The following is a 14,376-nucleotide window of genomic DNA, read 5'->3' as shown; positions in this document are numbered from 1 at the left end:
GGAACTCCTAAAGGAATTCTTGTTCAGAAAAACTTCAGTCTTGGCCCTGAGCTCAAGAAAACCATGAAAAATGTTTTCCCCTCATTCCTTATTTTAACATGATGAGTATTCATTAATGATAAAAAAAAAAAAACTGTTGTAGTCCACAAAACACAGCTGAGTTTTAGCCAAGTCACTGTGATTTGGAATATACCAAGCAGCATTCAGAATGAGTGAGAACACCATACAGAGTCTCTGTCACAACTACTAGCTTTGTTATTATGCCATAGAAACAGCCATAGATAAACACAAATGAATTACATGTCTATGCTCCAATAAAACTTTATTTGTGGAAGCTGAAATTTGAATTTTATATAATTTTCTAAACTTCTAAGGAATAATAACACCTAAGAACTGACATTGTTTGAATACAGATTGAAGCATGCTATTTTTCATTTTCTTTCACTTTTTCTTCTTTCATTCATCTTCTTGCACAAAATGACTAAAATGGAAATGTTATATATAATTTAATATCTATAACCTATATCTGATTGCTTACCATCTCAGGAAGAGGAAAGGAGAAGGAGGAATAAAATTTGGAATTCAAAACTTTAAATAAAAGCATTGTTATTTTTTTTTTCTATGTGATCCTGGACTTCACAAAAACAACAACCCCCCCCCCCAAAAAAAAAAAAACATGTATATAACAATCAATCACCTATTATGTCCCAGGTACTGTGTGCTAAGTGATTTTACAAATACTATCTCACTTGATCCTTGAGATGATACAACCACTTTAGGAAGTAGGTGTTATCATTATCCTTGTTTTACAGTTGAGGAAAAAGATTAAATGACTGTTGGGTTTGAGGCTGAATTTGGACTCTGGTCTTTATGACTCTATGCTCATCCCTCTAACCATTGTGCTACCCAGCTGCATGATTTTAGGGAATCATTTAGTCAAAGATTTCAAAATCACAGAAGGAATCTCAGAAAATGTTTATTCTAATTTCTTCACTTTTACAGTTGAGGAAACTAAGACCCAGTAAGACTTGTGCCTGTGGTCACATAGCTAATAATTAATAGCACAATAATGACCCGGAGCTATGTGACTTCAGTTGATCCCTGAGTTCCCCTTAAGAATACTACTTAGGGGAATTCAATGAAAATTTTAGTTTATGATTCCTATGAGGCCACGTAAAAGTCAAGGAAGCATATCATGATATCATGGGGGAGACAACCCTGTGCTTCACCATCAATGGCTATGTTATTTTTTGATTTCAGGGCTGTAATTTTGTTGACTTGTATGAAAGCAGATCTTCAGTAGCTAAGACTTAAGTGACTACCTTGGTGCCACAGCCGTTATAGATTAGAGAAAGGAAGGACTCTTTAAACCAGGTCACCTTGACTCACAAAAACCAGCCACGTTCATGCTCACACTTTGGCTTTGTCAGTCTCATTTCTTCCCAGAATTTCAGCTAAGAGTTTGGGGAATGTAATAGGCACAGAAATTTTTTAAATTTGGAAAGGAGGACTTCAGTCCCCTATCTAGTCCTGACTAGGCTACTTCTCCTCCCGAAAAATCTCCCCCCCCCCAAAAAAAAGCATCCAGCTTTTGCTTGACAACATCCAAGGAGAGTGTTTCCTGAGGCAGCCCTTTCCACTTTGTGATAGGACATTTTCTCCCTAATTTTCCAGATTTTTCTCTTTAGAAACTTGCACATGGTTCCCAGGCTTACCTACTAAAGTCAAGAAAAATCAATATAATCCCTTTTCCATGTTTGAACCTTTTGAATAATGATCTATTCCAGGGTAGAAGTATTCCAGAAGGTATGAGACCAAATGAAAGGAGTATGGAAAAGGAAAAATTGCCGAATACTTCCTAGTTAGAAGGGGGTAAAATACAGCAAACCTTGTTTTATTGTTCTTTGCTTTATTGCACTTTGCAAGCATCGGGTTCTTTTTTATTACAAATTGAAGGTTTGTGGCAATCCTGCGTTAAGCAAGTCTATCAGTGCCATATTTTCAACAGCAGGTACGCACATCATGTCTGTGTGTCACATTTTGATAATTCTCACTATATTTCAAACATTATTACATCTCTTATGGTGATGTGTGATCTTTATTTATTGTGGTGAACTTCATTATGGTAAACTTTGATGTTACTATTGTAATTGTTTTGGGGTGCCAGGGATCACATGCATATAAGATACAAACTTTATTGATAAATGTGTTCTGAGTGCTCACTCAACCCAGCCGTTCCCATTTCTGTTCTTCTCCCCATTATCTGAAACACAGTAACATCGAAACTAGGCCAGTTAATAACCCTATAATAGGCTCTAAGTATTCAAGTGAAAGAACAGTCAATTGATGTAATAGACTTCATTGTTTTATTTTAAGAAATTGCTACCGCCACCCCAACCTTCAGTAACCACCACCTTGATCAATGAGCAGTCAACACTGAGGCAAGACCCTCTATCATCAAAAAGATTATGATTTACAAAAGGATCATTTTTTAAAAATTAAGACATGTACATTGTGGTTTTTAAAATCTATAATACTAATGTATTATATAATAGACTATAGTATCACATAAACATAACTTTTGTATGCACTGGGAAACAAAAAAATTCATCAGGTTTGCTTAATTGTGATGGTCTGGAACCACACTTGCAATATTTCTGAGATATGCCTGTACCAGTAATGAGAGTGCTAGACAGGAATCAGGAATTTACTAACTGGGCAACTTCCTGAATAAGTAATGTAACTTTTATCTGCCTGTTTCTCATCTATAAAATGAGAATAAAAATAGCACTTCCCTCAAAGGACTTACATTATTCTTAAAATACTTTGCAAATCTCAAAGCACTATAGCAATAGTAGCTATTAGTGCTATGATTTCCACATCTAGAGGTTTATGATTACATCTTCTATGGCCCTATTACACTTATTAAGAATTCATTTTGGAAAGTGGGGAATAGTAAACGTACTGAACATTTGCTATGAAACTTCTCACACATTAACTAAAATTACCATTCTTAATTCTTCCTGACTTCTCCCCTTAGGTATCCAAGTTAATGGCTATGTAAACAGCAGCAATTCCCCAAATATTTATGACATGCTTTCTGTGTGCAGAACATTGTCTTTATAGTTGGATGAAGATTACAATCTAGTGGTAAATTTAGAGCCATGTTGTTTCTATTCTACCATAGAGCTACCCTAACATTTATTACTTTAGGTTCATCCTTTCCTCAACAGCCAATCAACCAAACTTTCCAAATATTTTTTGAACCTGTTGAAAAGCAAACAATCACACACTTTGGGAATGACGACTTCCCTTTATCTCAGGCTGCCCCACAGGCCACCATCTTCCCTTCTGACCTAGCTATTCATCTACATTTTTTAAGTCATAGTGTCAATCTGATGCCGGGCTAATAAATTGGATCCAAATGTCCAGTGGATCACCACTTCAGAGGAATGATTTGATACTTATTAAGCACTTATTGTATACAGAGTTCTGTTAAGTCTAAGAGGAAAGATGAAGGAAAACCCTGTAGAGGACCACAGATATTGCGGAATTCTGGAGAAGTATACTTGAAACAAGGATACCTACAAGGTGTTAACTCAGTGGAATTGATGAGATGATGTCTCTCTAGTAGACATATACTTAGTACTTAGCATGGTGATGTGATGGTTCTCTAGTTCACACATAATATGTGCTGTAATGATGTATTTGTAATAGGGTATTTAAGGGCTGAGAAGGACTGGAAATGAGACATGCCATTTTTGACTATCCTCCTGGTGGCTCTCCTGCCTCCTGCACTCCTTCACTAAGATCAAGACTGGGCCAGAATAAAGACTCTAGACTCTATTCCTGATCATTTTCGTGGTATTTATCCTGCTGAGATGAAGGCCCATCCAAAGGACCTCGAGAAGGCTAGCCCAGACATTCCAAAACCCCATTTCTGATGAGGCGAAGACTGTAGCACAGATTCTTTGTGGAGACTGAAAGAGGAATTATGATATAGAAGACTGTAATCAAAGTACCTGTAGAACCATGGTTATGCTGGACAAGATCTGAGACTTGAATAAGTAGATCTTTGAGCAAGTTAAGCTGGGAGTTTCATGGAAACTGGATGAAGAATGAGTAAGGGTCAAGTCAGCCTATGCTAAAGGCTCTAAGCCCCTTATTCTGGTTATAAAGAATTTCTCCCTGCTTTCTCTGTTAGAATGGTGACTAGGAAGGGGCTTGGTTTCAAGTTACTCTCTAGGGAAAGTAGGATGAAGCTATTCAGGCAAATGTAATACTATTTCTTATTACTTACTATCCTTATTTAAATGTTTTATTTTTAAAGTAAAAGATTTTTGATTATGGATCCTTACCAGCTTGGGGGGGGGGGGGGGGGGCATGTGATACTATGCACTATGTACTCTTATAAATTACATACTCCTACTATCATATTCACAATTATTTTTTCAAAGACATTCATAGAGATTTTAAAAGATTAAAAATGAAATATCTATTCCTAGAATCAATAGGGAATCACTGGTGAGTGCAAGGATAATGTAAAAAATTACCCAGGCATGGGTTCCATGAATAAAAAGTTATAATTATGAAAAAAAAAAGAATCACACAACTAAAAAATGACTAAATGACATATTGAATAAAACTGGTGTCAAAACAAACAAAACAAAACAAAACAAAACAACCTAGGGAACAACTGGCAACAATTCAAGGAGTGATGTTGCCAGATCTGAATTTTAGGAAAATGCTTTTAGCAATTGTTTGGAGGTAGACTTGGAATAGGAAGGCCAATTAAAAGATTATTGCAATAGTGAAAGGTGAAGAAGAGATGAATTAAGGTGGTGGTTGTATGAGAAAAAGGATGTGGATGTGGTCACTGACTGGACATGTAGGAATGAGGCAAAGATGACAAAGTGAAGGATCCACCTGAGATCAGGGAAAAACATGGATGATTAAGCTAGGTATCCTAAGGAAATAGAGCAGTTTGAAAGCTGGGTGGGTTTGTGGAAAAGATAATGTATAATTTATGTGATCTAAACCAAAATGCATTGATTCCTACTTATCCTTTAATTCATTCAGTTTTACCCTATAATAGAAAGGTCCTTAAGGAATTTCCTTAACACACATTTGCTGCTACCAGTTAATTTAGGCTTTAATTGCCAAAGGGACTTGCACCTTAAAAGTGGGGAAACCAGGAGTTTGAATAGCAGAGGAAGCGTGATCAAGAATAGTGAAATGTTGGAGGATAAAGATATGGTTGGGTTAGAGACAAGTGCACAAATTAGCTATTTCAGCAAGAGTCGAGTGCAACCTGACTTCCTATCCCAATCAGAGGATTAATCAATCCTTTGGGATCAAGGCTCATATTACAATTAAAGTAGGTCAGAGGTTTCCAGTCCTGCCTTCTCCCCTCTCCCCTTCCCCCCCACCTTGCCCAGATATGGGATAAAAATGAAAGAGGCAAATACTATTGAAATTTCCTCATAAATTGAATAGATTAGTGAGACACTTTGGAGTCTTTGGGTTGTTTAAATGTCTACCACAAGAATTCGGTGTCCTTATTCACCTGTCAATGACATCTTCATCCTCTCATCAACCACAAGTTATCTGATCCTCTCATCAACCACAAGCTATCTGAACTTTTCAATATGATTGGTATTATCTCTAAAAATCTAATTTACTGGTAAAAGATGACTCAGAAACACAGGACTGCATCTAGGTCAGCTTTTATTTATACTGAACAGCTTTAAAAATACAGAATAAAATAGCTTTATCTCTACTATTTATTCACAACATCTGGTCCAAATATTACATATTTTTAAATATTTAAACGTTTAATGAAGCCATGTTAGAAAAACAATATGAAATCTTTTAAAAACTCCATAAAAGAATTACACATCTCAAACCCTTCCCCACCCCTCCCCCCCAAAAAGAAAAACCAAACCCTTGGTATGTAAAATAATAAAAAGACAAACAAAAGAGAAAAATAAAAACCCCTCCCCCCTAAAACACGAAAAAACTCCAAAAGGTTTACAGCCAAATTTAGCCACAAAACTCATGGAAAATATAGGCATCCCCACTGTTTTAAGAGCATCCAGTCTGTTAACATGTCAAAAGTTGTTCTGAACCAACAAAAAATACAATAATTTGAATTATCAGCAAGATGGCCACACTGGTCAAGATGTCCTAAGTGCCTGAAAAATACAAACAGCAATCTAAGCACATTTGATAGTAATAATATATATAGTGATGACAGTGCATAGTCACACTCAACAAGATGGGAATGTTTTTGGATGCTGCTAAAATGAATTCCTCAGTACAAAAAGTAGCTCAGCACAAAGCCAGATGGATGGATCCTTCGGCAAAAATAAACAACTGTATGGCCTTCTTGCAATACTGTTAATAACTGTCAGACTGTGGTGATGCAGGAGATGTCGTATTCTCTTAAAAGCCACAACAAGAAATACTAAGATATACACAGCATGTGGGAATTAAGTCATTGGTCGCTATTTCAATTAGGTCTCTTTGACTAAGGGAGAGAGTTGCCTTTTTTTCATCTGTGGAGTTGAAAGTGGCCACCCCATTGGAGCATTGCATTTGTGTTAGGGAAATTACATATTGTACATTGATACAGGAATTATGTACTTTGTATAGCACAAAGAGATGTGAACTGGGTGTCCAAAATCTAATGGTTAAGCTATTTTGAAACTAGCTAAATCAGTCGTTGTTAATCTGCAGTCCCCTTTACGTCACAATTAAATTTAACCTACTGAATGTTCTCTCCCCTAAATCCTGAAACTCTTGGTATAAAGATATTGCCACAGCTGATTATTCTCTGACTGATGCATTTGGCTTAACCACTTTTGTGGCACATAAAAGCACTGAGGATTACATCTGCAAATGTTCACTCTAATTTCCTAGTACCAATATTTTCAGCAGGGACATGAATAAAAGAAACAACTTCAGTTTTTTGTTATAAACAGAAGCATGGGTAAACAAAGTATACACAACTAACTAGAGATTCATCAATGGAGAAATTCTATTATCACATGACATTGTCATGAAAATCATATCACTCCCTCCCTGGAAACCTGTGACCATTATCCTGGGTGGAAATGTTATTTTAATATATGGAAATACTGCAATATTCATGTACAAACCAAGCTGTTATATTTAAAGTCTGTATTCAAAGATATAAAGCAAATCCTGTGGATCTGTCACACATGGAGATATGACTGCTTCTCCTAGTTCACTGGTCACTCACCTGGTGTGACCTAGTGCATTTACTCTGGCCAATTACAGATAGTTTGCAACAAAACTGAAATCTGTGGGTTCCTTTAAACAAGAACCTGAATTTCAGTGTGTTAATTCTGAATGACTATCAATTATACTGCTGGTAAATTAGAGAAATTCAGGGTGAGTTTCCAATTCTATGACTGTGGTGAAGAAAGTATTTTTGCCATGAATTGGGAGATGGGACACTCTTTTCTGTTTTTCATTCTGAACATATCAGGCTTTTAATATATTTTCTACTATATATTCGATTTAGTGGACAAACAATTCAGCAAATTGCCCCATTCCACACAAAAAAACTGCAGTGTGACAGACACACTCAATTCACCCTTATGTTATCCTCAGCTTCATACCTAGCTATTTCTATAAACAGAAACTAAAAACATAACAAATTAACCCCCTGCACCAATATAGCATCTTTTGTTCCACAGCTTGCTTGCTGGCAATTGAGCTGCACTCTATTATGTGATTAACTTTAGGTGCTATGTATATGCAAGAAATTTATTATTGTCCAATTCAAACACTGGATTCCTACCACATTTACATTTTCAATTCCTGGCAAATGGCCCCATTGGTGACCTGGTATATTGTTCTCTTTACTACATTTCAGTCCCTGCTTCACAAAATAGTTCAAAAAGGACCCCCTAATTTGGCAATTCTCAAAGTTCATCCCACACCAAACATCACATCAGCGTGGGAAATTCTCTCTAGAGAAAGTCCAGTTACTTTATGTCTCTTCTCTATTTGTTTAAAGTAAAGGTACATCACACATGGATGGTACAAAGCAAGACATTTTCCAAGGCTGAAGGAGTTGAAAACAACAGCTCCTGAATCTTTTGCAACACGCAAACTTTTTACACTGTTTAATGGAAGAAAGATATCAAAAAGGCAAGTCATCCATATTAACCAGGATGTTATTACTGAATTACACTGGTAAGTGTTAAATCATTCTGGTAAGATATTTGACAGCTTTACTGTGCCGAACAGTTAGAAATAGTGTCACGGCATACTTACCAAACACCCATCAATTTAGCATAGTTTTCTCCATTTGTCAGGGGAAAGGAATCAGATAGGGCTAAACAAAGCATAGCTTAACACAGCATGGTATATTGCTTGTCTCACAACGAAAAAGACAAGATTGACTGAACCACTAGGTGATTTTCTTTTGAACAACACTACGTCTAATGTACACTAAAACAGCCAGAACTTTAACATATAAAACCACAAGCAATTCTGAATACATGTGTTTCGTTTAATCTGTAATAAGATCTTGGCACGAAATGCAGACAAGCCAGGGTGTCTTAATGCAATGCTCACTTTAGCTTAAGCTTCCTGGAGTCAAAGGGTTAAAAACATATAGCTTATTTAGCCAACAATCTAAAAATACAGCTAAGTTGATCTCAAAGTGCTTCTCTCCTATTTATAACAAACTAATCTTAACACTGACTTGAGTGCCAAGACTGGAGTTCCTTAAGCTAGAAATGGAGGCAAAAATGAACTATTGCAAAAAGAGTTGTATGTTATTTGAAATTATCCATTTTGGTTCCTTTTAGCTGCTCAAACAGCAGCTGATTAACCATCTTCAGGATCTGGTATAAATGTAGTCATCTCACTAAGTTTCTGACTTTTCTCTCTTTTTTTTTTTTACCTTTCCCTGAGCTGATAACTCCAAATCAAATAAACAGGCTATTTTTATTAATAGTTTAGTGTTCTCAATTAGAGTGCTCAGCAAGGAAGCAGGTGTTAAGGCAACATTCAAACAAATGCCTCTCACTTAGAGTGGATCAGTAAACAAAAAGAAAAAGGAGAAGGCTTTATTCAAACAGGTAGTACAACCATGCAGACTACCTTGATAATATCCAGCAGATATCGAAATGGCAAATTATTGAATGTTTCCATGAGCTAAAACAGCTTAAAAATCTCTTCTGTGAACAGCTGTGCAATAATAAAGATTTTTATGGAGACATTCCATGAACTAGAGTAAATGGATTTACTCAGATATTGGGTCATTCAATGCTGATTGATTCACTTATTCTTTCTCCTTGATCTTATATTAAAGCAAGACTCAGAGGAAAACTATGGCCTTCCCATGCTCTAGTCAAGTAGTCAGTTCAGATACATTTTTTAAAAAAGAGTTATAGCATAAACCTTCATTTGATCAAGACATACAAAATGCAAGCACAGAAATATTATACTGGCCTTAAGAGCACATTATATTAAGCTTCCCTGATGATTTCCATGGCATTGCAAATGCGAGTTCTTTTTCCTGTTTTTCTTTGGGGAATGGAGTGGGTGAGTGAGGGGACAAGAGTGGATCACATCAAAGTTGGATAGATCACAATGAAAAACACTGACGTCAAATTAATTTGTAATAAGAACATTAAACGTGAATATAGAATCACAATTATGAATGCCTAATAACTAACAACATCCATATTACAGGAGAGCCAAAATATTCAGCTAACAATGACTGGTACTCTCAGATGATAGATAACCTGTATCTATTCAAAAATCCAGGGGATAAGGATATAGTAATAAATTATCTCTTAGTAGACTTTTAGGCAGGGTAGTATTAATAATCTGATTATGAAAGACAGCAGATTAATAGTCAATAGACATTGATTAAAAGAACACATGACCCATATCCTCTTCACCCAGATTCATTCAAAACAAGTATCTGTGATTTTTACAAATGTGTGTCTACATAAACCATAGGGCAATCCAGATTTCTGAAATACAAATGCAAGAGGAGAATATGACTATATTGACTATTAAGTCAAAATGATGCAGAAAAAAATGCATTTTTGCTTTCCCCAAGACTTTTTTTAGGCACAGATGAAATGAAAAATTATGAACAAACTATCCAAGGAAGTAGGTTCGAGTGGCTTGAAGGACCAGAAGTCTTTCTAGGGCAGAGATAGGTCCTGTGAATTTGCCTGTGTAATGAGTACAGAAAATCTAGGTGAGGAAGAGAAAATGTTGACAGGCATCTTGGATGACTTGGCATGCAGTCAAACATTCAGAATGCTAGGATAAGACAGCACATATCCAAAACAATACTACACATTTACCAAGAAAGAGGAATGAATAAAACAAATACAACCCCCCCTCCCCCACAAAAGAACAAAAAAAGCCACAACGAATTCCAAATATCTCTCTTCCACAGGAGGATCAGGAATTTTCAGGCGCAGCTATCATTGCCAGCAATGGATGCCCTGAAAAGAGCCAGGATCAAGGATTTAAATAATAAGATGGTCAAGACACTATATTAGACAATATCACCACCCACAACAGAAAAGCTATTTATAATCAGTCTCGGCTCTGGGTTTCAAAATTTAAATGCAGATATACAAAACATATATTTTAATGCTTATTAATCAGCAAAGAACTTCAAATACATCTTTTACTACAACTAGATAATATAATTTCAACTAAGGCTATACAGTAGCCTCTGAATCTTCATCTGAATTTCTGCAGTTAGTGCTTTTCCTGAAACCTTTCCATGTGTAACCCATGAAGGTTGGGCTGATTGGTAAATAACTGAAGCATCGGAATTTTTTAATAATGTTCATGCCAAATGGCAAATCATAGGATTCCATGCCATCAAGTGATTTACTTCCTTTTCCAACTCCTTTCTTCCATTTCCGTATTCCTCTTTCTTCTGGAGTACCTGTTAAAAAACAGGATGAAGCACAGAATGAGGAGGAGAAGGACCCAAGGAGGGAAGGAGGAAGAGGGAAGAAAACAAACACATTAATTTAACAACCTTATTAAGAAAAACACAGTTCTGCTTAAAAGAAAACTGTTTCATAGCAAGGTAATCCTGGAATAAATTTTGCCCTTGGAATAAAGATTAAATTTCTGCTCGGTCACGATTTAATAAGTAGATAGAATACTATGCTAGACAATACCTTGCCCATTTGCTATTGTGTTTGATGTGTGATAGAAAGAACAAAAGGATGTAGAGTCAAGAGAGACTTGGGTTTAAAGCACTGGTTATAACATTCCAGTAGGTACACCTGAGGGCAAAATGTTTGTCCTTTCTGTAACCTGATTTCTTTTTATCTAAAATAAAGGATATTACGAGAAATACTATATTAATTGTGACTTGTCACTTAAGAGGATGGGTTACAATGGAAAGAGCTCTGAATTCAGAGTAATGAAAGTGAAATCCTTGCTGATTTGCCTTCCAGAAAGCATATAAGTCTGGGAAAGTCACTTTCTATATCTGGGCTTTTCTTACCTGTAAAGTAAGAATTGTTCTGAAAAAAGTCACTAAAGAAAAATCTGTGATGTTTGTTGATATTATCCTTTCTAATCAGAACAGTTGGTTGGAATCTATGAGAAAGAATCAAAGACTTTCTAGTTTGAAAGAAACTTCAGCACCAGTCTAATCCAGTTTCTCTGAAAAAAAAGAATCTTTACTCCAGTTTATGCCATAAATGATAATCTAGGCCTATGAGGCACCCATTCATGTAAAGTATGATTATAAAGTTTTTCCTGATAGAGCAAGTCTAAATTTGCCTCTGGGTAGGTTCTAACCATTGTTCCCAAAACAATCTAAGATTTCCATAAGGAAGTAGGGGAAAAGAGAGGTAGGAAGAGGAAGAGATGTCTTAAAAACTTCATTAAAATGTTGACAAATTTACAATTGCTGAAGCTAGGCTTTGCTTAGTATTAATAGTAACTGATTAGAAAAGGACAAAATAATAAACCTAGGAAAGGACCGGTGAAAGGTTATGACCCATGGCAAATGGCTGCCTTTGAACTGACTGGTACCTGATTTTTACAGGGTCACAGATTTTCCAGCATGTTCATTGTTATGAATATTTCATTTATTATTAAATTATGTATAATTATATTTAATTTGATTTAAAATTGATAATAAATTTGTTTGTTTTGATAAATATAATGATATTTAATTTAATAATTGTCACTATTATTATAAAAAACAGATAAAATAAAAAATAAACATTAGCACTTACCTGGGATGGTGTTATCCAAAACAAAAGCAACACATCCACCTACAAACATAGCTGTGGTGAGAAGGACATTTAATACTTGATCAATTCCTGTGATCCCTTAAAAAAAAAGGAAGAATTAAGGGATTACTGTCTGCAGAGAGGAGAAACATGCCTAGTTTCGGGGTTTTGTAGCCTTACTTCATGAAAAGAAAATTCATCAAGACCAAAAATTTAGGTATCTCAGCTAGACAAAGATTTGATCAAATAGCTATTGCTTGGAATAATTTAGAAATATTATAGATGTATTAAAAATAGTGTTGGAAAGAAGTGGTTCTCAAAGTATGGTCCAGGAAATCCTGGGAGTCTCTGAAATCCTTCCAGAGGGTCTACAAATTCAAAGTTAGTTTTTATTTCTATGTGGTAAATGAAGGAGGCAGATTAAATCGGTTCAGAATTCTATGACTATAATCGAACCAACAAAAGACTTACAAATTATGTATTAACACACAATGGGAAATCATTATTAAATGGGGTCTGCCATTCTAGTTGTACCCTAAATAATTTCTATTAAAACAGTGGTGTGGATAGTAAAGAACAAAATACTTTATATCTTCAAAAGTGGCAAGATGATGGAAAAGAGGGGAATAAATTAGTATTCTTATATTGATTATATACTTTAATACTTATAACTGTTACAGATATTACACAATAGTTTAATACTTATGCATCAATTAGCATTTAAAGGTAGAAATCTCATTATAAAGAAAATTGACACTTTTACAAACAAGACAAAAATAATTTTGAAAGCACTTTAAAAAGTAAATAATGATAAAAGCAGAAATGTGGTACAGCCTGCAAGCTACAAGTACAGTCATTCATTTTCTATGTTCCTTCTAAATATTTATCATTTGTTTCTAATTGGAGAAATAAAGTTGAGTATCATTTAAAGGTCTATGGAGGAATGTGCAGTGAGTGTGAGAAGGCTCTGATACATTAAAAATTAGGAATAATGCAGGTAAAGCAATATAAATGATTTTGTCAGAGAAATTTATAAAAGGAAAATAAGAAAGCCTGGCCACATGGCAAAAGCAAGGAACAATTAATCCATAGCTTGTCTGCATGCACCAATAATATCCATGCAATATCAAGAGAACATGAGGGAAATCCCAGCACATTGGATGGACAATTCTTCACCATGGAAAGACATGAACAAGGATTACATAAATAATGGAGTTAAGCATTATGGGTTGTAATTTGTATCTCTGAAGGGACTATCTGTTCCACTGCAGTATTAATGGATTATCAATGTAGCTACAATTAAAAAAAAGACCATAGGATCAAAGTATTAGAGCTAGAAAGAATAGAAAAACCATCTAGTTCACCCATCTCATTTTCAGATAAGGAAATTAAGGTACAGCAGTAGCCGTTCAGGCTGCTCTTCTTTTGGATTTTCCTTTGTATAACTAAATGACTTTTAAGGATAAAAAAAAACTGAATAGACTTGATTGTAATCTAAATAATGTTTTCCTAATACAGCTGAAATGCCAAAATAGGAATTCATTAGAAAATATTTCAAGTAGTTTCAAAAATATAGCCTTACATTTGAGAGAGGAAGGGAGGAAGGAAGAAAAGTAGGTTTTAGTTGGGGAGAGAAGGAAGGAGAGAGATATTCTTACTTTATATAATCATGGTGAAAGGCTGGATTACACTCGAAATTACAAACTGTATGAGATTACTGCTGACAAATATGCACTCCAAAGGCAAATGTTACATAAAAAGGCAAAACATTTCCTATTAAAATCTAAAGGAGATTGACAACAAGGTTACAACTCAAATCTCCATAGAAAATAATAGTTTCTCAATTACCTGTAACTAGTGGATTCTGCTTCAGGTAACTTGGAAGAACAAGTCCAAAGAAAATGGAAAATCCAAGGACAAAGAGATTACGGGAAGAATTTAAATCTATAAACTGAAGATTCGATAATCCAACAGCAGTGATCATTCCTGAGGAGAGAAATTAACATATCCAAGATTTACCATCTCCTTTGAACAGTCACTTGAAAGGCAAAGATTTGGGAGAGAAGAGAAGGGAACAAGCATTTCCATGGCACCTACTCTG

At 35.3% G+C, this 14,376-nt stretch overlaps 1 protein-coding gene across 5 annotated transcripts in view; it reads right to left on the bottom strand.

Annotated features, from left to right (window-relative positions):
* Positions 1-5,703: 5,703 nt before the first annotated feature.
* Positions 5,704-14,376, bottom strand: part of SLC23A2 (solute carrier family 23 member 2) — a 108,819-nt gene continuing 100,146 nt past the window's right edge. For all 5 annotated transcript variants that reach the window (XM_031950628.1, XM_031950630.1, XM_031950629.1 and 2 more), the window contains 3 exons: positions 14,124-14,261; positions 12,279-12,374; positions 5,704-10,963 (listed from right to left, as the gene is read on the bottom strand). In XM_031950628.1, the coding sequence (XP_031806488.1) occupies positions 10,731-10,963; positions 12,279-12,374; positions 14,124-14,261 (467 nt within the window). In that variant the 3' untranslated portion in view covers positions 5,704-10,730. The remainder of the gene's footprint in view (positions 10,964-12,278; positions 12,375-14,123; positions 14,262-14,376) is intronic.

Source organism: Sarcophilus harrisii, chromosome 2 (genome assembly GCF_902635505.1).
Source record: "Sarcophilus harrisii chromosome 2, mSarHar1.11, whole genome shotgun sequence".
NCBI lineage: Eukaryota > Metazoa > Chordata > Mammalia > Dasyuromorphia > Dasyuridae > Sarcophilus > Sarcophilus harrisii.
The sequence above is the reverse complement of the archived record's forward strand: the minus strand, read 5'-3'. Positions and strand labels throughout refer to the sequence as shown.